Raw genomic sequence first — 25316 nt, forward strand, 5'->3', positions numbered from 1 at the left:
CGACAACAAAATAGACAGAACGAACAAAAACTGCGCTTGAAATATGTCGAAATTTGTCCACAATAAGTGTTTTATTGAATCGCCATACACAAAGGATTGCCTCATCCCCGATCCCGAATGCATCGCCGCTATAAACCACGGCCCAGCCACTCGATGAGGCAAAGTGAACAATGCCGGCGAACAATGGACTCGGAGACGGCGAAAGTAGTGGCACGTCTTCGCCACTAGGTATTGAGAATCGGAGGGCCAGCGCCGACACCTTCGGCTGACACCTTCCCCGGATTTCTGAATAGAAAGTGGGACATGAATAATGACAAGCGAGCCAATTTCGGGTAGTTACGTCAAAAAACGAGTCAACTCGGATTCTTTCCTCCATTATGACGCTGGCGTCTTTGTCTCGGATTGAATGGATTGAACGTGGCACCTTTGGCAGCCGCTTAGGGCGACAGGACTCCTGCGGTGATGTGGCTAGCCCGTCCCGTCCCGACCCCGATCCCGATCTTATGCTTCTGTGGCAGACATTGGGTCGCCGCTTAAATTGAGCGTGCGCAATCGATTTGGTGCCGCATTTTAGTCACCGAATTTGTATTTAGTTTAAAACCTAATTCGAAGGTGTGCGACGCGTGAAGTATGCTATCATGCGAGAGTCCTTAACTACTATTTTTCATTCATCCTGAACCCCGCCTTTCAATAAGTGATAATGTGCTCCCAGTTTTATACACCCAAGCTTACATATACTATCGTGTATATTGTCAGTGTGACACCTTCATTAATTAAACAAAAGATTAAAGACTTTAGAATAACATTGTTACTCTATTGTGCTGACTATCAGCTCACGAATGCTACGACCACACATTTGAAATTTTATTTATTTGTTCAAAAATTTATTATTCGCTACGCATATTTCTATCGATCCCACTGTAACGCGCGTAAGTTGCAAAAGCCATATCTATAGATGTGTAAGAATGTTTAATTTTCTACTTCTTACTTCCACTTGTATCTGATAGTCGAGGATTTTGAGTAATAGCTTTCTCTCTCGTTTTAGTTTTTTGTTAATACCATTTAGTTGGTATTCACTCAGAATTTAGTATGGAATTCTACTATAGACACCATATACCACATACCATATAGTTCACGTTAACTTAGTATCAGCATTTATATAGTTTCAAACGTGCACCTTCAACAACATTTAACTGAAGTCTCTTACTTGCATTTTTACATTTCGGTTAATATTTCAATTGTATTTAGTACATTTATTAGACTTATAGTTTTTTTTTATGCCATTACCTCACCAGTCCCAATCAAAATAGCTCAATTTTTTTAAGATTCTTCTTATACTAGTGGAAATGCAATTGAGAAATTTCATTCAAAATCAAATAATGAAATTAAAAAAAATCGTTAGAAGGGGCGTGGTCAAAATGTTATTGGTATACCGATACAAATTAACAAGACTGATAATAAAACGAATCAAGTTATAACGCCATAGTCGAGTTGCTCGACTATCAGATACTCGTTACTCTGCTCTTGCAATTTCAAATTTTTCAATAGAAATTGGGAAAAACAAAATTAAATCTCCAAAATGTGGCCGTGACAGTTTCGGCTGGTTTGTGGGCGTTGGAGTGGGCGTTGCATCATTGGTAACTAAATTACGATGTGTCTTTGTGTATGGAATCTTACTGTTCTACCATTTATAGTTCTTTATAAGAACGGATTTAAGTATTAAAATTGCCTTTCCCACAAGCTCAGTGGCACTGAGCATCCACTTGATGCTTACCTTCTTCACTAACGACATACCCATAGTTATAATTCAATTTATTGTATTTATTAGCGCAGATTATGTCTGCAGTATAAGAACATTTCTTGCACTCCGATCTACACTGCTTTTAAAAATAATGGCGTGCCAGCTTATAAGTGTAAGCTCGTAGAGTAAAAGGGTATACTAGACTCGTTTCCAACCATATAAAGTATATATATTCTTGATCAGGATCAATAGCCGAGTCGATCTGGCCATGCCAGTCTGTCCGGTCGTCTTTCCGTCCATATGAACATTGAAATACAGATAATGCACCGCCCACAAAGCCCCAACACGTTTTTAATGTTCTTTTATTTTATGATTTTTTTTTGCCACTTTCTATGAATATGACAAAAAGAATGTTGATTTTTCTCGGTCCACGAACTCAGTAACGGGTATCTGATAGTCGAGGTTTCTGATCATACTTTATCCATGCCGAATAAAGACTTTGATAAAAGAAAATCAATTATTTAAACTAAATCCTTAATCAAAGCTTAAAGCCAATTTTACCTTATTGATGTGTTGTTGAGTAATAGGACGACGATAAAAGCAGTCGTCATTAATAATCTTCTTAGCAAATTTAAAAGCCATGACTTGGTTAGTCTGCTTACCTTTTCTATGGCAAGAGGATTTAGAGAAAAGTTGCATTCCCCTAATTTGTATACCCTTTTAATTTACGAAAAATGTATAGACATGTACCATAACTTACCTATACATTAAAATACATAAATTCATTAAACAAGATCTTGAGGTAAGCTGGTCCTAGCCACACGTAAACATAAAATGAAAGTGATATTTTTTCGTTGAACTGTCCCCGAAAAAACAGACGCTGCTTTTTCCTAGAACTGCGAATATTTCTTGAGTTTGGCAGACAGTCGGGCATCCTTGAGAACCCTAAGGATCCATCGACTAATAATTAAGCCATATAACCTGTTACAATTGAGGAACAGTTCGCCGTCATATTTCTTGGATGGGCTCAGGTGTCTCCGAAGCGCTCCCATTAATTAGACGAATTGTCTATTTGTAGGTGTCAACAGGTAAATTCGTCATTGTTAAAGCGGTTTTTTTGTAGGTGACGATTCAGCAGGGCGACGGAGACATGTCCTCTAAAGAACTGTGTTTTCGCAGAGGCATGCTTAGCTAGCGGCAAGATCTGAGAAAGCGGCAAGTCACGTTGCACATCTAAAGGATAATGTGGCAAAATCCAGACAATTGCTGTCCTTAGCGGCACTTCAAATGATGCGCTGACAGAGGTTGCTTGTTTGCTGTTTGACTATGCCATCGCAATTGACGTTTGATGGCTGGCTAGGCTGGGCGCAAATAAATAATAATCAAACAAATACGTATGTACTACAATGCCATCCCTCGTTATTCTTAGGCTTGAGAATCTCTCCACAACAACCCTGCATGAGGAGCTTTGCTATCGATATAAAATTAAAGTGCAGTAATATGTACATCAATTTTATGTACATCAGTTTTATGTACGGAAATGAAGCAAGCATCGGCAGCGTAATTAATCTAGTATGCCTAGTATATATATATTAAAAAATACGGTTACTCAGCCAGTAAAAGCAAGGGAAAACTAAAAATATCCAGCTAACAGCGAAAAGTTATTTAAAGTTAGTTAAAATGTACCAATTTGTTCGTATTTGTTTGTTAATAGGTGCTATGCCAGCTTATAATGTCCAAGGACATAGGCGTAAAACAAATATGTGTATAGCTTTTCGCCCTTCATAGCCAAAAATGTTTTCGCACGAACCACGACTTGAAAAGCTGTCCATAGATGGCGCTACCGGACCATTCACTCGCACCCACAACCACCACCCACCCACACCGAAACCATTTCCCAGGCGTCGCACTTTCTTATTTCACATTTCCGGCCGAAGCGTTCGGCTGTGGTGGATTGCCACTGGTGGACGTCCGCTCCATCCGTGCGAAGTTGTGCGGTAGACGACGCTGCATCAGTTCGCGCTCAGACGTCATCGGTGGAAAACCAGGCCAGCTCGATCCACTCTAGCCTTGTCTCGTCTCGTTCTGTCCGGTCTCGTCTCGTTTCAGTCCGTGAGGTACTCGATTCGAACCGCACATACTCGCCCACGTTCGCCCGGCGGAGGAAAAGAGCCAAAATCATCGATTGTAAAATGATATGCTAGGCGAAACCCTACTTCGAAGCCCCCAGTGAACCGAGATTAAGTTAAAGGCCGATGGATTAGTGGAGCTGGCCAAGTGAACTCAACTCTCCGGCTGATTCCTCACATGTTTTCCAAGGCAACTGTTTCTTCTGTATCTGTTTTCCGTTAAAAATTTAACTACCGCCTGCAATTAACGAGCCCACAAATCCGCGGAGAGCGAACCTAGAGCAGCGCCAGCAGGCAACAGTGAAAATGGTAAAAAGTGATTATGAAATGGGCCACAAGGTGCAGGCCTAATCCGCTGAGCCATGTTTATGCACATCCTTTGCCTTAATGCAAATTGCAAGTCAATTGTCACCCCTCGTCCCTTGTTGAAGGAGCAGAATGGGGCACAAGCAGAAAGAAGCAGCGCCTTTGCTTTTTTATGCCCCATTGTCTTGCGCCGCTGAAGTAAAATACGAAAGTGTATGATGTAAGCTGAGCTACCACAGCTTTCCTTTCCTCCCCGTCCGACGCCACTGTCCCCTCGTCTATTTAATAGGCACAGTCATTTATTTTTATAAGATGACGCCGTCATCGTGGATTCCTTCCCCTCTTCCCATACCCCTCAGCAGACCCGTGGAGGCAACAACAGCATCAGCAGTAACAACAACGGTAACTAACGGCAAAAGTCAACCGAAAACCACTGCGCCCTCCCGCTCTTGCAACCTTACCCAACAGCAATCGGGAGTAAGGGTGCTGGCTGTCAGCGCAGGCGGGCCACGGGGAGGGGCAGGCGTAACTGTAAATCGATATTTTGCGGCATGACCGAGTGGCCCGAAAGGGGGGCACTGAGCTCACGGAATGGTGTGGTGGCTTTGGCTTCGTTAGTCACTCAGTCATACTGACGCCGCCGAGGCCTTCGCATCACGCCCCACACTCCTCACGATGCTATCCCTGTATCCCAGGGCCGTTCGTGTTTAATGGTGAACTCCCCACTTGCTCTCGTTGCTCCCTCGCGCTCTCGCTCTCTCCTAAGAGAGTGGGAGAGGAGAGTCCCGTCGCTCGGGCATTTGCTTTAAGTGTGCGCTGTTATCACACCAGCAGCAAAAACAATGACAATATCAACTAGAATTATTCAATCACATCTGCGTTTATAGATTAAAGTGGATTCAGAATTGTCAGAACTTTAGAAGTTGGGAGACAAGGTCCATGATGTCAGATGGTATAGAGTATTTACTTGATACTTTAAAAACTTTAAACACTAGTGCACCACAATAAATGCTGTACTTTGAAACAATGATATTATTTCACTATTCATAATTCTGTGCTCCCTAATATGTTCTTACAAATGTATGCAACTTTTCCAAACGTTTAGAGTCCAAGACAAAATGTTGAAAAAGAGCTGCGTTAAACTGGCCTCAGAAAAAACATTTTTTGAACACTTTTTTAACATTGCAGATGTCTGACCACACGTTTTCTCTAGTCTGCTTTATTTTATTTTGATTTATTTTCGGGATTTTCAATCGCTATTCCGACAAAAGTTTGAAATATCATTCTGCCATCTTCTACTAACTGGGTTAAGTGTATCTGACAGTCAGGGAAAGATTTATCTTACAATGTGGCCACGCATACTGTAACGCCCTAAAACCGCCTTAAACTGCAACGCCCATATTTTTGAAAAACTTTTCGATACTTTTTCATAGTTTTATTAGTCTAATATTCCTAGCTGTCTTACGAGATAAGGTATCTGATATTCGAGGAAATCGACTAATCAGCTTTATCTTTTTTTACGCCTGAGTCGTAGAGTAAAAGGGTGCAAGGTAGAAGAAAGCGTTTCCGACCATATTAAGTATATATATTCTTGATCAGGATCAATAGTTCATCTGACCCTGTCCATCTGCCTGTCCGACCGTATGAACTTCGAGGTCCCAGGAACTATAAAAGCCAGAAGGTTTAGATTAGGAATACAGATTCTAGAGACATAGTCACAGCGCTAGTTTGTTGACCCATATTGCCACGCCCACTCTAACGCCTAGAACTGCCACACCGACACTTTTGAATACTGTTTTGATATTTTTTCATATGTTTATTAGTTATTTTAATTTCTACCGATTCCAAAAAAATCCAAAAAAATTCCAAAAAAAAGCCAAAAATCTTTTGCCAAAACTGCCAAGCCTACACTTTTAAAAATAATTTAATATTTTTTTAACAATTTTTAATTTCATTCTCATTTCATTCACCACTATCTATCGATATCCCAGAACAATGATGAAATTTCGCGTTCGCATTCCTACTAGCTGAGTAACGGGTATCTGATAGTCGGGGAAGTCGACTAAAGGGCTTAAAGTTTAGTTAAACTTAAAGTTGCGTTTTGGAAAGAAGATATGTATGCACATATATGAATTTGTTTGCTCGGCTGGCCTTACTGCAGTTCAAACTATGTAGGTGTCACATTTCTACCAAACAGCGGCAGACAAAGCTGGCTCGTGCAATAAGCCAAGCACCATAAACCAGCAAAAATAGTCTTAGTACTCTAATATTTCCTTTCCAAGCTGTTTTTTTACACTGACAAATAATAATGAAGACAATGAAAATGTGTTTTTTTATGTGTGAAATTGACAAACACCGATTGACATAGGAAATCGTTTTTGGAGTTTTTGTTTATGATATGAACCTGAAGGGATATCGCATATTAAATATGTGATAAAGAATGTTCTGATAATAAGCCTTAATCGGACAGTAAACTATTTAACTTTATACCACTGCAGGGGGTAACATGTAAAGACTATTGTGACCTTGGTAATTATCGAGATGTCATGCTAAAATACTCCAAATTGATCGTTTTCATTAAAGAAACGTCTATACAAGTATTAATTTAGCTTGTTCATCTTCTCACTTGATGGGAACCAACTTGGTCTGTTACTCTTTAAAACCTAGGGTATGTCTAAATTATTAAATGAATTCTAAAATTAATTGATATATTGAAAGCAATGGAGTGTTTAAAATCACGTTTTTATATAGAAACATGTCGTTTTAGTGGTCGGGATCGAAGATCAGATACGCAAATACATATGTTAGCCGCACTAACTTAAATATTTGTTTTGCAGATTGTACGCAGTCGATCCCGCCGTGCCCGCATGTGGAACATGGGGCTGCTGTTCTTAATCTACTACTGCGTCAGCATCTACTCCGCCAAAGGAGACACCAAGGACGGACAGGCCCTGCCTCTGGATGTGGGCGCTCTGGCCGAGGACGCTGGCGATGCCGAGGCCAACGGGGAGGATACTCCAGAGAGAAACACAGAGGGCAGTTCCGTTCTGGACACAACACCGGCGTTTGAGGTACCGTGTCTTAAAGATCCAGGATTACTTAGGACTAACACTTTCTCCGATAGCCTCAGGTGACCACACAATCGACTCCCATTCATGGCGCGGTTCCCACCTGGCGCCCAAAGCGGGACAACTGCACGCCCCCGGCTATCGAGCAGTTTCCACAGCCGCTGATGAACAAGTGGGCGCGACAGCACGGCGGCCTTATCCTCCACATACTGGTGGCAGTCTTCACTTTCTTCGGGTTGGCAATAGTTTGCGATGAGTACTTTGTGGCCAGTCTGGATCGGCTTTGCGAGGGTGAGTCCTCAGCCAAACAAAAAGTGGCGATAGTTACTGAACATCAACTTTTCGGTAGTGTATTTAGAAAGTCAATCATAGTTTATATCAAATCTTTTGCATTTTGAAGAAGCGTCGTCACTTGTTTTTTACATCGCCAAGAGCATACCATGGTAATAGTTATTGTTATTAGTTTTTGAGCAACCTTTCGATTTCTGTATCACTCGTTATGATCGGACAACTAACTCCAAGTATAATGTATTTGATATGTAGTATGTCAAAATATTTTACCCTTTATAACCGGACCAGCTACAGGCGGTTTTATTTTTCAAGCACTGATAGTCACATTTTTGCTGGCGAGGTGTGAATACTGAAATGTTCAACTATTTGTTGCAGCAAAGGGATAGGATAACCCAGAATCGATCGATTATAACATCCGTTACTCGTTTGTTTATTCCATTTCAGAGCTAAAGCTATCGCCAGATGTAGCGGGAGCCACGTTTATGGCTGCCGGAAGCTCGGCTCCTGAGCTGGCCACTGTGGTGATAGGAGTGTTCTTTGCTAAGGACGACATCGGCATCAGCGGGGTCATCGGATCGGCCGTATTTAACATAATGTTCGTGATCTCTGTCTGCGCCCTGTGCTCGGGTACCGTCTGCCAACTGAACTGGTGGCCCCTGGTGCGGGACTGCTTCTTCTACTGTGTTTCTATTCTCGTGATGTTAATAATCATCTTCAACGACGTTATATCATGCGTAAGTTGCTACACAATCACAGCCATCGTTACGTCATCTAATCTTTTTTTTCTTTTTAGTTTGAGTCCGTCGTGATGCTCCTCTGCTACGTAGGATACTGCGTGGCCCTCCACTTCAATACGGAGCTGGAACGCTGGGCACTGGGTCTGAATTTGCCCTTCAAGCTACCTAGTAAGGAAGAGCAGTCAGCACTGGTAACCTACAAAAACGTTCCAGAAGGCTCCTACACCCAGGAAAGTGTCCAGACCCAGGGACAGAAGGCCACCGATGATAGCGAGACCAGAAGTGCGAAGCCGCAAAGCGACTACCAGAACTACGGCGATCCGAATCCAACATGGGACCCGAACGCCGCATGGGGAGATGAGAGCCAGCCGAATCCAGTGGCCAATCCTCCGCCCGTTGACGACTGGGGAATGGGCCACAGTGGTCAGGAAAACATGGGCTACCACGCCGACCAACCCGAGTCTGTGGTAACAGGCGATGTTCCAGCTGCGGCTGCCAAGAGTGGTGGCCAGGTTGTCTCTACTCAGGCCACCTCGGCTGGAGGCAACGACTACTACAAGTCCACGGACAAGCAGCGAGAGCCGCGCCGCGATCCTCTACTGCGTCCCATGGAAGGAGGGCTGCCAGCTCTGGTTTCCTGGTACGTCGTCTACCCGATCCACTTTCTCTGCAAGAAGACGATGCCGGACTGCCGGCAGGAGCAGTATCGCAACTGGTACCCCTTCACCTTCCTAATGTCGATGGTGTGGATATCGTTCTACTCCTACTTTATGGTGTGGATGATCACCGTGATTGGGTCCACGCTTGCCATCCCGGACACCGTAATGGGTTTGACGTTTGTGGCCGCTGGCGTGTCTGTCCCGGATGCCCTAAGCTCAATAGCCGTTATCAAAGAGGGCTTTGGCGACATGGCCGTGTCGAACGCTATAGGCTCGAATGTCTTTGATATACTAGTGTGCTTAGGTCTTCCCTGGTTCATTCAGACGGCCATCATAAAGCCCGGCTCGCACGTCAACGTAATATCCAAGGGTATGTATCGCTTGCGTGTCCATCTACCCTGTAGTCATCGTCGTGTGTCCGTGGCATGAGAGTCCTAGCCCAAGTAGCAGCGCACCCGTAATACCGTTCAAGTCTAATCCTCAGGTGCTCTTTGCCTCTCCTTTCTGTTTTCCAACCAATTTCGATTTTCAGGACTGGCCTACTCCACACTGTCGCTCTTCTCCACCGTCGTCTTCTTAATTCTGTCGACGCACTTGAACGGATGGAAGCTGGACAAGCGACTCGGCATCATTCTCATGGTCTGGTATCTGTTCTTCATCACACTGGCGTCGCTTTACGAGTTGAATGTCTTCGGCTACATGAACCCACCCGAGTGCCCCAGTTAGTATGCACCACAAGGGGCGATCTTGAGTTCCTCTAATCGGAAAGTATCATTTCAGGCACCTACTAAGATCCTGGCGATCCTGACAGCAGTGGATCTACATTCTCATTGCCAGCACCAAGTTTCGAATACCATATTTACATTTACGTACATGTAGAGTTGTTCTAGGCCGCAGATAAAACCAACCGAAAACACTGGAAAACGCAAAGAAATCGAAAAATTAGGAGTAATATTTACCTAACGTTAATTAGAGGACAAATTTAATACTCAAAACGCGTTTTACATGGATTTTTACATTGCACCAAAAGAATGATAAACCAAAAGACAAATATTATAAATGTAAATGTATACTATATTTATTAACACGTATTTTAAGGACATATAGGAAAATGAAAACCAATAATGGTGTAATTTCTTTATCATTGATAAATTTTTACAATTTTCGCCACTAAATTTCAATCACATTAAACACAAGAGCTACAATTCTTTTAAAGAACAACGTCTTCTCTTCTCTTCCACCGATTATCATTGCAAAACAAAAGATGATTGGATGGAATAGGGCCAAAATCCGTATCGGTTCTCATTTTCACCGACATAAAAATAGTTTTAAAATTTCAGAACTTTTAAAAAAGTTTCTCAGTTTTGAAGGAATTACACATGAATATGTAAGAAAAGAAAAGTAATTGTAAAGAAAAAAGAATACAACTGTAGATAGGAAGACAAATGTATGTAATTAAAAACAAAAGAACAACCAAAAGTAGCTATTGCAGATAAGGGTTTTAATTAACAACACAATATGGCCCGCACCACAATCAAATAGTTATGTGACTTTAATATACCTTAGTCGTGTTACGTTTATGTATATACTTTTGAATCACATCGCTTTCCTATACGTTGATTACTTGTAGACCCTAATTTTCGAGATCTGGAAATTACTCTCCAGCTAGTTTTAAACCAATACATTTGGAAACAGACCAGATATGCAGAGCTTAGAGCTGTGGAAAAAGAACAACGAATTTTATTTACACTTCGATTACGATATATGTTCTTCAGAGAACTGCGAGCAAATGTTAATTTTTATTTAATTTGCAATCGATCATTTAACGAAACCACATACAACGTCATAGCTTTTCGATATATAAATTAGCAGTAAAGTGCAAAGACATTAATTACGATGGCAATTATTCGTGTCAATTTATTATTGTAAATAATAACCACATATAAATACCTATTAAACAATGGAACACAAATTAAACAAGATCAGGTCAATTGTTCATTCCACACATTCCATGTTCAAAACCAGCCCCTTTAACGGTTCAGTGTATGTGTTCTTCTAAGGATTCGAAATTTTAATTGTAGAGAGGTTTCACATACCAATTCTGGGTAATTAACTGCATTGAGAGCACCATCAGTAGCGCATTTTACCAGTTCTTATTGGCTGGTCACGGGAACCAAACTGAATGTTGGTAACAAGATGTATTCTGAGATTACAATAAATAGCTCAGTTAATCCATGTGAAATTATTATTCCGTCAATTCATGGTCCTTGAAGTCTAGTGTAAGGCTAAGCAAGTTTGTTGTTTCAAAAGTTCAGTGTAAGGGATCATAGGCATTAAACAGTACGACTTTTTAAGTCACACACCAAGAGTATTTGTTAAGTATGTGTTATTTGTCTATTATAAGACAAGCCAATGCACGCGTTATATGATGTTAGCCGTTTGGCAGTATGTACTTACTTCTTGGCCAACCCAGCTTCTGAATTTGGTCCGAGTCCTGCTGCTTCTCCTCACATTCATCCTCACAAGATATAACGACGTTTGATGCGAAAACAGAATCACACGTTTAGCTAAAAGCAATGTCCGAGACATACAGTATGTATCCAGTATATGCACCCAGTTATCCACATACAACAACCGATACTAGTCATGCTCATGCAGTGGGCGCTGGTATGTGGACGAGCTCAATTCATAGTTAAGTACTACATATATAGATGCATATTAATTCTACATATTTATACACAATACCAGACAAATACCAATGGAGGTTAAAGGATAATAATGCTTAAAGGCTTTAGTTCGTGCAAACAATCTTCCAGAACCGAGTCAATCCAAAGCTAGGCACAGTGAGCTGTGTTCAAAACAATAATATTCTAACCTTCTTCCTTTAACTTTTAAGTTACCAATTGTTCCTTAGATCCAGCAGCCAAGATAGGGTATCAGAGTCGCCTTGCAAGTTTTAAAGTGCAGTTGGAATTCAGCCCAGAAATATCTTGTCCCTATTCCACTTTTATGTTGATAATAGTTACATAACAAGTACTCAATTATTACAAAAAAACAAAGGATATTCCACAAGTGTATATTTCAGTAATGAAAGGGACATTTTTACTCATAAAAATCGAAAGAACTATTCTTTTCTTTGCCACAATTAGAATTCAAGTTTTCCTTGCTTAATATGTAATAGAGTAAAAAAATATAAATTTAAATATTTTTTAAAATTCGTTGTTTTAGGTTATTCAGGAATTAATGAAAATGACCATGTTCTATGTTTAATAATTGAAAACTTTAAATTGTGCTATTCAAAAGTGTAACAGCAAGTCGGATTAGCTTCATAAAAATATATTATCCTTTAATATAGGCAAGAGACTACGCAGTCATTTTGACCACATGCTCACACACAAAATCAACGTTACACACGAAATCGAACAATCCGCCAATTAAAGAATGTCCACATAGATATCTCAGTTCTTTATTACCTTAAATCGCTTGCTATTCTTGGCCCAACCCAAGTAAATGGTTCTTCCTACTCTAAACACATGTCGATCCAAAATCTTGAAGCTGCCATTGTCGTTTGTTTTGAATACAGAAAAACAGTTAAAAAATTCGATTGGAATTATTTCAAGTGTGAGAATTATATCAAATATAATAGTTCGTGTTATCTTTAACTGAATCTTATGCGAAAGTGCACCTGTGGAGGAAGTATATAAAATTATGCAATCTACTTTATTTATTGCGGAGGATCCAGGCTATCTAAGGATTCTGGACAAAAGTAGACACTCAACTAAATAATTCTTTCCCCTAAAAACTTATACAATGTACAATAACTGTTACATAAACTTATACATACTTACAACTATAACATGCTATACCAAAAATTACAATAAATGTTTACGTCTGACATTTGTGTTACTTAGTCGTAATTGTTTGCAAAAACTATATTGACAACTGTTTATAAATAACCTTCGAGGAGACAATTTATACCTATTGGTGGGGCTTAACTTGAAACACGAAACTATTGCTAATATACAAAACTGTTGTTATGTTTAGTCTAAATATGAATTCCGAAAATAAATGCATAACTAGAAACAAAATGTGAATTGAATCTCTTTTTGGTCCTTTATTCGTGGAGTAACATCAACATCAAATGTTTCAATGAAAAGAAAGAATATTTATTCTCGATCTAGCCAAGACGAATCGATCGTTAACTTTTGGCCACGCCTATTAACCGCTCAACACTGATACGCCCACACGTCTTAAAAATCAATTTTATTTTTAATATTATTATTAAAACGTCATTTTCAAAAGGACAGCTTTGTTTTTCTTACTTCCAGTCCTAATTTTTTATTACTCTACCAATAACATATCTTCAAATATTTTGGGGCTAAAAGATGATTTCCCTGTAATTTTTTCAGATTCTCCGTTTATTGGAGTCTTGAAATCGTTTTAAGAAACCAAGCTCCATAATCTTTTTAAGGATAAACATCGAAGAGGACTTTCAAGCTATTAATTATGAAATAAATTTGACTAACATTCTTAATATGTTATGATTTTTGTATTTAGTTTTTTACATTTTTTAATCTATTCGACTACAACTATTTAATACAAAGTACTACATAACAAGAATACTGTTTTAAATTATTAAGCAACAAAAATCATTAAAATGCTCCTTTTAACCTTTTAGTTTTAAGAAACTAAAAAGTTTAATTGATTTTCTCAACTATCAAGTATCCGTTACTCAGCTACAGGGCGTGTTAGATAAGAATTTTAAAATTTTGTCAACATACTTAACGTAAGTTCCCGACTATCACATATCCGTTACTTAGCTGGTGTGAATGCAAACGCGAAATTTCATGCTTCTTCTGGGATATCGATAGATATTGGGGAATAAAATAAGAAAAAATATCTAACAATTCAAATATAAAAACAATTCAAAAATGTGGGTATGGCAGTTTTTGGCTTTTTTAGGAGGTTAGATTGGATGTGGCAAAAAGTTTTTTTTACAAATCGATAGAATTTACAAGACTAATTAAAAATGAAATAATATCAAAACATTTTGCAAAAAATCGGTTGATATAAATCACCATAAGTAGGCTGTGTTTCCTTAAGGGTGTCAAAAAAAAAAAAAAATTAAACATTTTTGAATCCAAATTCCCAGTAACATATGAGCTAAAAAGGCGAAAGCAAAAAGGCACCGACAAAAGTTATTTACTATTTCAAAGGGTAGTTTCCAAGTCTATACCCGAATCTTCATATGCTGAACCACCACTAAAGCCCAGCTGTTGAATACCGCGCACGCACCAAAGCTCTCTCCCACTCTCTCGCCCTTCCAGCCCTCGCATTCCAGCTTTCCCCGCCCCAACAATCGGAACGCCCCAACAACCGGCTGAAGAGGGGGAAAGCTTTCTAGAGCTCCAACCTGTGTCGGTGTCTTCCGCTCAGTCGTCGGTTGACTTCCAAATTGGTAGCAACGTGTGGGTGAAAGTGCTCCCGCTGGAATATCCCTTCAAAACCAAACGGTGCGTCGGTGTCTGCTGCTACCTGTTCTTTTGTGTGTGCGCTGTGTGCGCAGTCTTCGATAAGACGCACAGATTTGTTAGCCCCTTATCATAATCATTGACGAATTATATAACTTTCGGAACTCTTGAATACATAATGGAACGGGCACGGCTATCGACCACTGCCAATTCATTTTAAAAATCCTCTCTATATACCTAGTATCGGGCGTGTGTGTACATACATTTAAACAGAGTGTTTTCTTGTGCCTACATATATGCGCAAGAAGCGTTGTCGGGAGAAACTTGTTTACCAGCGATAAGGGGACTCAGTTAGGTTACGAGCATCGGGCTGATAAGAGGTGCTTTCATGGGCGGGACGGAAAACATAGTTTGCGAAACTCAGAATTCCGCTTTGAGAACGATTATTTTTCGCAGATACATATTTTACTGGTTACGTACGCTCCTTGCAGGCAATCATGAGCCCTCTCCCACGAGTCAACATCGACGAGCCGAAATATGATCAGAACTCCTACTTGGGCAGAGCCAAGCACTTCTTCCTGCTGACCAACCCGCTGAATGTGCTGGCCTCCGCCTCGAAGTTGGAGGAGGCCCGCCAGATCGTGATAAAGTACCGGGCTGGTAAGAAAGTAGAGTAAGTCACCAAATTAGCTCACTAATCTTATTCGGACTTCAAGGCAAGGATGTTCCCGAGTGCAAGACCATCGACGACGTGTGGCGCGCCAAGTACCTGTACGATTCGGCGTTCCATCCGGAGACCGGGGAGAAGCAGATAGTCATCGGGCGCATGGCGGCGCAGATGCCCATGAACACAATCATCACCGGCGGTGCGTATTAGCGACGTTTTCGGTGCGCAATTGGCGTCAAATAAACTATATGCTTCCGCGCTGCTGATTAAATCGACTACAATAATAGCTAAATCACATTCCAGGCATGATGGCCTTCTACAAAAGCACTCCCGCCGTCGTCTTCTGGCAGTGGTTCAATCAAACATTCAACGCCATTGTCAACTACACGAACCGATCGGGAACCTCGCCCATCAGCCAGCAGTAGGTACCTGCTTCCAGCAGCAGTCCCCGACACTAACTTCACCGATCTCGTCCCCTGTGCAGGCAACTAGTTACCTCGTACTGCTTGGCCACTAGCGGAGCCCTGGCCACGGCCCTTTCCCTGAACCACGCAGTGAAGAACATGAATCCGCTCTTGGGTCGCCTTGTCCCCCTAGTGGCAGTTGGAGCTGCCAACTGCATCAACATCCCCTGCATGCGAATGCAGTAAGTTGAATTTGTATTAAAGTAGTTATTTCCTCTATACATTTCATTTGTATAATTATGAAATAGGCCTGATTCGATTAGAGCAGCTCTACTACAATTTTAGAGAGATAATTTTACCAGCACCTTATTAATTTATTCATATTTCATTAAAGCTGTTTATATACGCTAATTCAGCCGTTCTTAAAGCAGAGAACTAAATATGTATATAATAATCCTCTTTTACAGAGAGCTGCGCAACGGAGTGACGCTTTTCGATGAACACAGCAACGAAATGGGCATCTCAAAGAAGGCGGCCGTTGTTGGGATCTCAACCGTAATCCTAAGTCGAATCGCCATGGCTATACCGGGAATGAGTACGTCTCCTAGGCATCCTTGCGCACAAAAGTGTAAAAACTTACGATACTTACGCTATTCTCCGTTTCAGCTCTCACACCGGTGCTGATGAATGTCCTCGAGAAGAGGGGATTCCTGGCTAAATACCCGCGATCCAACGCTCCCATCCAAACGCTCTTCTGCGGCTTCGTGCTGATTTTCGCCACGCCCCTAGGCTGCGCCTTCTTTAAGCAGAGAGCGGACATCAAAGTGGATAGCTTGGAGTCAGAGGTCCGGGACAGCATTAGGAAGAAACGTCCGGAACTGGAAACTGTCTGGTTCAACAAAGGCCTGTGAGGCCCTATGCCATTTACGAGCTTAACGGAGACAATACTGCTCGATTGAGCCTCTATTTATTTCCCTTTTTGCATTTATTGGCATTTTGCCTGTTGACTTCCGTTCGAAATACTCCTGATATTAGCCTGACCGCATATGCTTACCGTTCACAGCGAGCGACACGTCAATGAACCCAATTTACAGTGTATATTATAGTGATTGTGTAAAAGTGAAAATGAATGAAACCAAAATAAATCTGTTAACTGTTAACTGAACTCAGTTCCAAATTGCCCGCGCACACCATCCATGCGAATGGCGATTACAGCGGGATATCGACTATGCCTATCGATGCCTCTATCGCACCATCGATGGCAGCGTAGCTCACAGTCGTGGCTTGCGCATACCTAATTGCTGGTCGACTCAGCTTTGGGCTGTTTTGTTTTTATTTAATTAATCTATAATTTAAAAAGCTGTAAATTGCCTGATTCTGATACTTCTTTTGTCCGAATCCGCACAACTAGTGAATTTTTTGTCAGCAGGAGCATCTCGCAGTGGTTGCGTTTCGAGTCGTTCATGTGCTGTGTCCTGAAGTCGTAATTAAGGTGTGGTTAAGTGTTTGCCTATGCGATCAATTAGTTTTGCTGAAACGGCTCACTTGGATTGAGCCCCCTTCCTTAGTGAATTAAAACTGCCCTTAATCGATAGGAAACACCACTAAAGTGTGTTTGAATAATCCAAAAAGTCAGTTGATCGAAGATCAATCGCGGCTTACGACCACGCCTAAGCACATACACACACACAAACGTATGTACATTTGTATATACGCGTGCTGACACATCGTATCACACATTTGAATGACCTGCGATCGACAGATCTGTTTATATTAAATTTGTTTATGCCATTAGAGGGGCAAAATAAACAAGAACATTCTTTCGTTCTGCTTTCAGAAACTATCGAATTCCACAGCAAAATGTGCCTTTAGTCTGCTGCGCGACATCTGAACCAGTGCCCACTCTATTGTAACTAAGGACCAACTATGCTAGCAAAAATCGGCCTTCTGGCGGGTATTTTTGTGCTCAACTTAGTTGGCCAGACCACGCCCCAGTTGCCCGAAAACCTGCCGGATCCGGATCCGCAGTCGGGGCAGCAGCCTCAGAGCTATCAGCCTAGCTACAACAAGGATTACTCTCCGCGATATAATCCCCTGTATACTGGACAGCAAAGCGCTGACCCCAACCAGTTCGACAATACGCTGCTCGACGGACAGAACCCCAATACCTACAACGGGTACTATGACGGCAGGGCAGGAGGTGGGGGCCTTGGCGGCAATGTGGTCGGGCCTGGAAACAACCTCGGCGGACTCGGCCCACAGTACGACCCCTTTAATCGGAACAGCATAGGTTCAGCAGGTGTCAGCTACCGGGACGCCTATACCGATGAAGATAACTTTTGCCCGGAGCACTGGGTCTCGTTCAGACAGACGTGCTATCGCTTCATCCGCTCGCCCAAGCGCAACTGGGCAGAGGCTAAAAAGATCTGCAAGGCGTACAATGCCGACCTGATAAACGTGGATAATGTAGAGAAGCACTCGTTTATACTCAAGAATCTCATCCTGCAGAATCAACGACAGAACCGATTCTTCATCTCCGCCCGGCAAACGGGCCCGTTGAATTGGGTCAACGATGACAACACCCAGTTAGTCCAGATTGAAGACTCCTTTTCCATGGACGAGCAGGTGCCCTTGGAAAACGAAGATCTGCACGACAATAGATTCCTTGTGCAAAACGATCTTAACAACCAAAATATCAATAATCCAAATCAGTTTTACAACTCGCTTCCGGGGACTGTTAATCAGCGCAATCAAAATAACCTTCGCGGCTTTATAGGCAAGTTTCACTATTTGAAAATGTCGATTTGCTAAACATCGTTTCTTTACAGGTCCCAACCAGCCGTATGGAGACAACCGATATGTGCGCGATCGCGTTGTGTACGCCTTCTCAAAGAAAAGGGATCGGTGGATGTTTATGCCAGCATATGAAATTGAACTAAATCTCTTTATATGCGAGTCAAAAGTACTATACAGCTCAGACAATGTCAACATAAAGTTAGACGACAAGCGCCCCTACCACTATGGACTCGATATAAACGACATGGAACGGATTCCACGGGGTCCTTATTTCGTAAAGCAGCCAAACGACACGACTTTCGATGTGAACAAGAATCGCCTGATTAATGATGTAACTCTTAGCTGTTTGGCCAACGGGTATCCAACCCCTTCATACACATGGTACCGAGAGGTATACGTAGACGACAGACTCGAGTACCAAAAGATTGATCCCCTGGCGCAGGATCGGTACACCATATCAGGAGGCAACCTGATTATCTACGAGCCAAAGCAAGCGCTGGACCAGGGCGCGTATCATTGTGTGGCAGAAAACAAATTTGGGCGCATTCGATCCGAAAGCGCGCATTTAAACTTCGGTTTCATTATGGAGTTCAATCTAAAACGGTCTGCGGAGACAAGCGAGATGAATTGGGGCAAATCCATATTCTGCGACCCCCCGCAGCACTATCCCGACGTACGCTATTACTGGGCTCGAGACTATTTTCCCAACTTCGTGGAGGAGGATCAACGCGTATTCGTCTCCCGCGATGGTGCCCTTTACTTCTCCTTCATAGAAACTGTGGACAGAGCCAACTACTCGTGCACCGTGCAGACCCTTGTGTCGGACACCGGTCGCAACGGTCCCTTCTTTCCGTTGCGCGTTACCCCCAACAGCAACTATCAAGCGCTGATATTTGCCAACACCTTCCCCAAAGTATTTCCTGAGGCGCCAGTGGCAGGTGACGAGATTCGACTGGAGTGCATGGCTTTCGGTTACCCCATTCCGTCGTACAATTGGACCCGCCAAGGCCTACCTCTCCAACGCAACGCCTACACGATCAACTATGGGCGTGTCTTAATAATCCAAAATGCGACAACGAACGACAACGGCGAGTACTCCTGCACGATTACCAATCCCCGGAAGACACTTATGAAGAGCATATACATCAATATTCAAATGCGCCCACAATTTACCATACCTCTTAAAGACATGATAAAAGACTACAACAGTGACGTGACCTTCATTTGCGAGGCATTTGCTATTCCGGACGCGAATTACACGTGGTACAAAAATGCCGAACGACTCGACCCAGCGAATATTAATCGCGACCGATACATTATCCAGGACAATGTGTTAACCATTAAATTCCTAGAAAAGGATAAGGACGACGCAATGTACCAATGTGGTGCCCAAAACCAACTGAAGACCTCCTTCTCTTCGGCGCAGCTCCGAGTGCTGTCTATGAAGCCGTCCTTTAAAAAGCATCCCCTCGAATCTGAAGTCTATGCTGTTTACAACGGCAATACGACAATTGTGTGCGACCCGGAAGCCGCTCCACGCCCTAAGTTTCAATGGAAGAAGGATGGACAAGTGATTGGCTCGGGAGGCCACCGGCGCATTCTGCCCAGTGGTACCCTGACAATAGCACCCACGTCGCGGGACGATGAGGGTATTTACACATGTATTGCATCAAACCAAGCGGGCACCGACGAATCGCACGCGCGTGTTATTGTATTGCGTAAGTAGAAAATGTCATTCATATTCAAAAAAAATTCTATTTTGTCAAAAAAAGCTACTTGTGATTCCTAAATAGGATGCTAGAGGGTTTTATTTAAAAAAGTAAATTTATATATGTTTTATGAATAATATATATTTATTTATTTTGATAAAATTCTGTGTTAAGAGAACTTCGTTGAAATTGTTGTTCTTTGAATTGTTATATAGTAAAATGATTAATAAATGACCAACTAATTTTGTAGTCAAATATTTGAAATATTTTTAGCCTTATTTAAACTTATTATTCAATTATTTGCAGAGGAAATTCGTTTCATTGAAACCCCTCCACAACGAATCGTTTCCAAGGAACACGACTTAATCTTCTTGCATTGCGAGGCTGCCTTTGATGAACTGCTGGACATTGCTTATGTGTGGAAACACAACGGTGAAGTCTTAAAAAACAATCATGACGGCACCGGACGTATCGTAAGCTAATTTTATTATGCACTAAACCTGGCCTTATATCAACATTTTTTTATTGCAGATTGTAGACTGGAACAGATTGACAGTGCATAACACCAGCATGCGCGATGCCGGGGACTACGAATGCGTTGTCAAGTCGGCAGTAAACGAAATTAGCAGCAAGACCAGTGTTTCTATTGAGGGAGCTCCTGGCGCTCCTGGTGGCGTTCAAGTCATACAGATAAGTAAGACGAAGGCCATCATTGAGTGGGTGGATGGATCGAACAACGGTCGTGCGATCCGCTACTACAACATCCTAGGCCGTACAAACTGGAATCGCACCTGGGTTAATGTGTCGACCCATGTGCAGGCGCGAGAGGTAGATCGATACACCTCTCGCCAGCAAGCCGAGGTTGTCAATCTGACGCCGTGGTCGGCTTACGAATTTAGCGTTACTGCCGTAAACGATCTGGGAATCGGAACGCCCTCGGCCCCATCGCCAATTTACAGCACCTATGAGGACAAGCCGTACATAGCCCCGCGAAACGTGGGTGGTGGAGGTGGAAAGATTGGCGACCTAACTATTACCTGGGATCCGCTGCTGCCGCAAGAGCAGCATAGCCACGGTATACACTATAAGGTGTTTTGGAAGCTCAAGGGAGCCATTGAATGGGCATCTGACGAAATAAAAAAACAGGATCACATGGGCGTGGCTGTGGTTAATATTCCTCTTAATAACTACTATACGGAGTACGAAGTCAAGGTGCAAGCCATTAACAACGTTGGCAAGGGACCGGAGAGTGAAATAGCTGTCATACACTCCGCTGAGGACATGCCACAGGTGGCTCCTCAAAAGCCCATTGCGCTCGCCTACAACTCTACTTGCTTTAATGTCACTTGGCAACCTATAGACATGTCGCGTGAAAACATTCGTGGCAAACTGATTGGCCACAGGGTATGGTTACTGCACTTAACTCCGTTGCATTTTTAAAACCCTTTTCTTTCATCAGTTGAAGTACTGGAAAACGACGCACCAGGAAGAAGACTCGGTGTACTACCTGTCACGTACTACAAGGAATTGGGCGCTTATCGTAGGTCTACAACCAGATACTTACTACTTTGTTAAAGTCATGGCTTACAATGCTGCAGGGGAAGGACCTGAAAGCGAACGCTTTGAAGGTGTGTAATGAAACCATTTAAACCATGAAACCATTTAAAGAAAATGTTTAAACACCATGCTTTTTAGAACGAACATATAGAAAGGCCCCGCAAAAGCCGCCATCTTCGGTTCACGTGTATGGAATAAACCCGTCTACCGTGCGGGTGGTCTGGAGATATGTTTCACCTTCGCAAGATGAGGAACCAGTAGAAGGTTATAAGGTACGCTTCCCGGCACCGTTGCCAAGAAAATCGATTACAGTCTGAAACTTTCTAGGTTCGCATTTGGGAATCGGACCAGAACATGATCACGGCCAACAATACCATAGTGCCAATCGGACAGAAACTGGAGTCGTACATCAACAATCTGACGCCAGGGAAGAGCTACAACATGCGAGTCCTCGCATACAGCAATGGAGGAGACGGTCGCATGTCCAGTCCAACTCTACACTTCCAGATGGGCAAGACCACGCGCAACGGTGCAGATACCCGTCATGGCCACAACATCAATACGGCCCTTATCTTAAGCACATTGCTACTCATTAGCACCTTTCTCTACACAAGCCACTGAATGCAGCACAAATTAAGATCCATAATTTTAGGCAGTAAGAACATACATATACTGAGAAGTGACCTTATATTTGAGTAAGTGAAGCTATAAAAAGAACTACATTCCATCCGTGCTCTCTTGTAAGCCCCTTAATTGATATATGTAAATGCAATTCCGTCCATTTTATAGACTTTTTCAAAAAATAAATTCTAAAATTTTATCAAAAAATAAATATTAATAAATTTATATGGTTCAGTATGTTGCTGAACCCAAAATAGAAATAGCCCTAATTTCTTTACTTGGAATAATTGTTTATACCCGATATTCGTGGAGTAAAAGAGTATACTAGATTCGTTGAAAAGTATGCAGCAGTCAGAAGAAAGCGTTTGCTTCCGTATAGAGTGTATCAAGCGTACGATCAGGATTGATCTGGCCATGTCCTTCTGTATGGACGTCGAGATCTCAGGAAGTACAACAAACTACTAGGAGTGTTTCTTTTTCGATTTCCGATTATTTATTTTGCTGCTATTTCTTCGCGACCGTTCTAAAACTGAGGGAATATATTGCGTAGAAAAGGACGGACATGGCTATATCGACTTGGCTGTTTTTACTGATTAAGAATATTTAATACTTATATATATGTACATATATGGTCAGAAATGTCTCTATTCGAATTTCCTTTCTACCAGGTGCTGTTCTTCTACAATTACAAACGAGCGCCATCTAGCGGTGGGGTTACTTTTATTGCTCTCGACACCGGAATATGTCATTAATGAAATATGCCATAATGAAAAAAAACGTTTGGTTTTTTATTTCTTTGCTTTCAAAATTAGTGCAGTACTGCAAATGGCTAGCTATTTTCCGCATGCGAAAATACCACAGCTTCAGCTTCGGGAATCCCCCTAATATTACATGACGAATCTAATATGGAATGGTGCTGCGGGTCCGACTCGGTCACACTGCAATACTGCGATACTGCTCGCTGCGGGCATTAGCAAAAACATAGAGAGAGTAGATAGATGCAAACATGGTTTTATAGCGCAAATCACATACAATCGCACTGGACATCTGGGAACTTGAACCATCGACCTGCCAGAGGCAAAGGCTCTCCCGTAAGGTTATCCTGGGTAGCTAGGGAAACACAATGGCGTATGGCTGGAACGGATGCGGAATGGGCGTGCAGGTGAACGGAAGCAACGGCGCCATAGGCTTATCCTCGAAGTATTCCCGCAACACGGAGCTGCGACGCGTCGAGGACAATGACATTTACCGGCTTGCCAAAATACTAGACGAGAACTCATGCTGGCGCAAACTGATGTCGATCATACCCAAGGGCATGGATGTGCAGGCCTGCAGCGGAGCCGGATGCCTAAATTTTCCGGCGGAAATCAAAAAGGGATTTAAGTACACTGCGCAGGACGTGTTCCAGATTGACGAGGCTGCGAACCGACTACCGCCGGACCAAAGCAAGTCCCAGATGATGATCGACGAGTGGAAGACCTCTGGCAAGCTCAACGAGCGGCCCACGGTTGGGGTGTTGCTCCAACTTCTGGTGCAGGCAGAGCTCTTCAGTGCGGCAGACTTTGTGGCACTAGACTTCCTAAACGGTAAGTCTGATTATTTTTATCCTAAACTGACAAAACTAGAAAAAATTGTATCCGCTGACTACTCTAGAGTCCACCCCTGCTCGGCCCGTTGACGGTCCCGGTGCGCTTATAAGCCTTGAGCTGCTGGAAGAGGAAATGGAAGTGGACAACGAGGGGCTGAGCCTTAAATACCAGCCAAGCACTGCCACTCTTGGGGCGGCCGCTCAAGGTAGCGTTGGCCTCAACCTGGACAACTTTGAAAAAGACATTGTGAGGCAGGACAAGAGTGTGCCGCAGCCGTCAGGAAACACCCCTCCCATAGCGCCACCTCGACGACAGCCAAGGAGTGCTACTAACTCCAACTTTGCCACATTGACAGGCACCGGGACCACGTCGACGACCATCCCGAATGTGCCCAATCTGACAATTCTCAATCCCAGCGAACAAATTCAAGAGCCAGTGCTGCAGCCACGACCGCTGAACATCCCCGATCTGTCTATACTCATTGCGAACTCTGGTGATTTGGGGGCAACTGTGTCGGACAACCCAAGCAACAGAACTAGCTCAACGGATCCGCCAAACATTCCGCGAATCACTCTTTTAATTGAGAATTCTGGAGATGTAAGCTCTCGACCAAATCACGCTCCAGCGAAAGCTCCAACGGCTACCACATCAACGGTGTGCTCGAACAACTTGCCAATGATAAGCGCCTTGAACATAAGTAAAGACAGCAGGGAGACTTTGCGTCCTGAGAGCAGAAGCAGCTCCAGCAGCTTGAGCAAAGATGATGACGATGATAACGATGGTGAGGAGGATGGAGAGGAAGAGTACCCAGATGCCTTCTTGCCAAACCTGAGTAACTCAGAGCAGCAGAACTCAAACAATGACTCCAGCCTGACAACGGTTACTGGCACCAGCGGTGATAACAGCTTTGAGCTGACCAACGACTCCAGCTCCACCTCAAACGACGATTACGCTTGCAACATTCCAGACTTGAGTGAGCTGCAGCAATAGATAAAAGCACCGCCCATCGGAGCGGAGATGACATTCCCTTCGATAACTTATGCAACCCAGATGTATTTATTTGTGTGTCCATATTGGCAGCTGGGTGTGGACCTTCTTATGTTATGCATGAGGTCCAACTAGAATCTAAGATTCAGTGCAAGATTTGTTCATATCACGTCGGTAGCCGTGACAGTACATGACAAGTACGGCAATATCAAATATTTCCGTTTCAAGAAAGCCATAACCCAATACCAAAATTTAACAAATTTTGTATACTTACAAAATACTCCTTCTTTTTCTAGTATAAATTTCCTTAAACGCAAAATGGGTTTCTGTGACAGTTTTGTCTTGGGACAAACTGCGATTTCATGACATTGGCCGTTATTAATTGATTGTTGCCTAAAATATTTCACAAGTAAGATATAATGGCTAAATACAAATAAAATATTTTTGAAAACATTATTGTCTGTTTTTCCGACTTGTGCATTGATCTTGATCTTGAGGATAATATATACACATGACAACTTAAGTCAAAGCCATTTTCAGGGCTGCAAGTTCAGAAGTTTAAGGCGACAGTTTTTCTCGGTAGA

General features: G+C 42.6%; 4 protein-coding genes across 7 annotated transcripts; all 4 read left to right on the forward strand.

Annotated features, from left to right (window-relative positions):
- Nucleotides 1-3730: 3730 nt before the first annotated feature.
- Nucleotides 3731-13019, forward strand: LOC6726675 (probable sodium/potassium/calcium exchanger CG1090). Of its 3 annotated transcripts, XM_016176091.2 has the most exons (7): nt 3731-4179; nt 7014-7247; nt 7301-7535; nt 7980-8269; nt 8329-9301; nt 9464-9652; nt 9712-13019. In XM_016176091.2, the coding sequence occupies exons 1-7, from the start codon at nt 4177-4179 to the stop codon at nt 9720-9722; spliced, it is 1935 nt and encodes a 644-aa protein (XP_016033170.1). In that variant the 5' UTR covers nt 3731-4176; the 3' UTR covers nt 9723-13019. The 3 variants fall into 3 exon arrangements, with proteins under 3 accessions (XP_016033170.1, XP_039150780.1, XP_044779150.1); XM_039294846.1 differs by lacking the exons at nt 3731-4179; nt 9712-13019 and having other exon boundaries at nt 9464-9657; XM_044923215.1 differs by lacking the exons at nt 3731-4179; nt 7014-7247; nt 7301-7535 and adding an exon at nt 7744-7875.
- Nucleotides 13020-14039: 1020 nt separating this feature from the next.
- Nucleotides 14040-16633, forward strand: LOC6726676 (sideroflexin-1-3). Of its 2 annotated transcripts, none has more exons than XM_016176092.3 (7): nt 14040-14148; nt 14894-15062; nt 15119-15268; nt 15373-15490; nt 15554-15715; nt 15941-16068; nt 16140-16633. In XM_016176092.3, exons 2-7 carry the CDS (start codon nt 14900-14902, stop codon nt 16382-16384), a joined length of 966 nt encoding a protein of 321 aa, XP_016033171.1. In that variant the 5' UTR covers nt 14040-14148; nt 14894-14899; the 3' UTR covers nt 16385-16633. The 2 variants fall into 2 exon arrangements, with proteins under 2 accessions (XP_016033171.1, XP_016033172.1); XM_016176093.3 differs by lacking the exon at nt 14040-14148 and adding an exon at nt 14167-14444.
- An 80-nt stretch (nt 16634-16713) lies between these two features.
- LOC6726679 (contactin) lies at nt 16714-22416 on the forward strand. The gene is made up of 8 exons (XM_016176094.3): nt 16714-16965; nt 17311-18249; nt 18302-19987; nt 20285-20451; nt 20510-21382; nt 21438-21606; nt 21674-21807; nt 21863-22416. Exons 2-8 carry the CDS (start codon nt 17400-17402, stop codon nt 22154-22156), a joined length of 4173 nt encoding a protein of 1390 aa, XP_016033173.1. The 5' UTR covers nt 16714-16965; nt 17311-17399; the 3' UTR covers nt 22157-22416.
- A 645-nt stretch (nt 22417-23061) lies between these two features.
- Nucleotides 23062-25188, forward strand: LOC6726680 (protein Tube). The gene is made up of 2 exons (XM_016176095.3): nt 23062-23742; nt 23810-25188. The coding sequence occupies exons 1-2, from the start codon at nt 23280-23282 to the stop codon at nt 24733-24735; spliced, it is 1389 nt and encodes a 462-aa protein (XP_016033174.1). The 5' UTR covers nt 23062-23279; the 3' UTR covers nt 24736-25188.
- Nucleotides 25189-25316: the final 128 nt, after the last annotated feature.

This window comes from Drosophila simulans, chromosome 3R, assembly GCF_016746395.2.
Source record: "Drosophila simulans strain w501 chromosome 3R, Prin_Dsim_3.1, whole genome shotgun sequence".
NCBI lineage: Eukaryota > Metazoa > Arthropoda > Insecta > Diptera > Drosophilidae > Drosophila > Drosophila simulans.

Excerpts from the sequence above, each read along its gene's own strand:
- LOC6726676 (XM_016176092.3), top strand. The coding sequence starts at position 14,900 with ATGAGCCCTCTCCCACGAGTCAACATCGACGAGCCGAAATATGATCAG. Across the intron at positions 15,269-15,372 it reads GAACACAATCATCACCGGCG|GCATGATGGCCTTCTACAAA; the intron begins GTGCGTATTAGC and ends ATCACATTCCAG. Across the intron at positions 15,491-15,553 it reads ACCTCGCCCATCAGCCAGCA|GCAACTAGTTACCTCGTACT; the intron begins GTAGGTACCTGC and ends TCCCCTGTGCAG.
- LOC6726675 (XM_016176091.2), top strand. Across the intron at positions 7,536-7,979 it reads TCTGGATCGGCTTTGCGAGG|AGCTAAAGCTATCGCCAGAT; the intron begins GTGAGTCCTCAG and ends ATTCCATTTCAG. Across the intron at positions 9,302-9,463 it reads CGTCAACGTAATATCCAAGG|GACTGGCCTACTCCACACTG; the intron begins GTATGTATCGCT and ends TTCGATTTTCAG.
- LOC6726679 (XM_016176094.3), top strand. The coding sequence starts at position 17,400 with ATGCTAGCAAAAATCGGCCTTCTGGCGGGTATTTTTGTGCTCAACTTA. Across the intron at positions 20,452-20,509 it reads ATGACGGCACCGGACGTATC|ATTGTAGACTGGAACAGATT; the intron begins GTAAGCTAATTT and ends TTTTTATTGCAG. Across the intron at positions 21,607-21,673 it reads TGAAAGCGAACGCTTTGAAG|AACGAACATATAGAAAGGCC; the intron begins GTGTGTAATGAA and ends CATGCTTTTTAG.
- LOC6726680 (XM_016176095.3), top strand. The coding sequence starts at position 23,280 with ATGGCGTATGGCTGGAACGGATGCGGAATGGGCGTGCAGGTGAACGGA. Across the intron at positions 23,743-23,809 it reads GGCACTAGACTTCCTAAACG|AGTCCACCCCTGCTCGGCCC; the intron begins GTAAGTCTGATT and ends TGACTACTCTAG.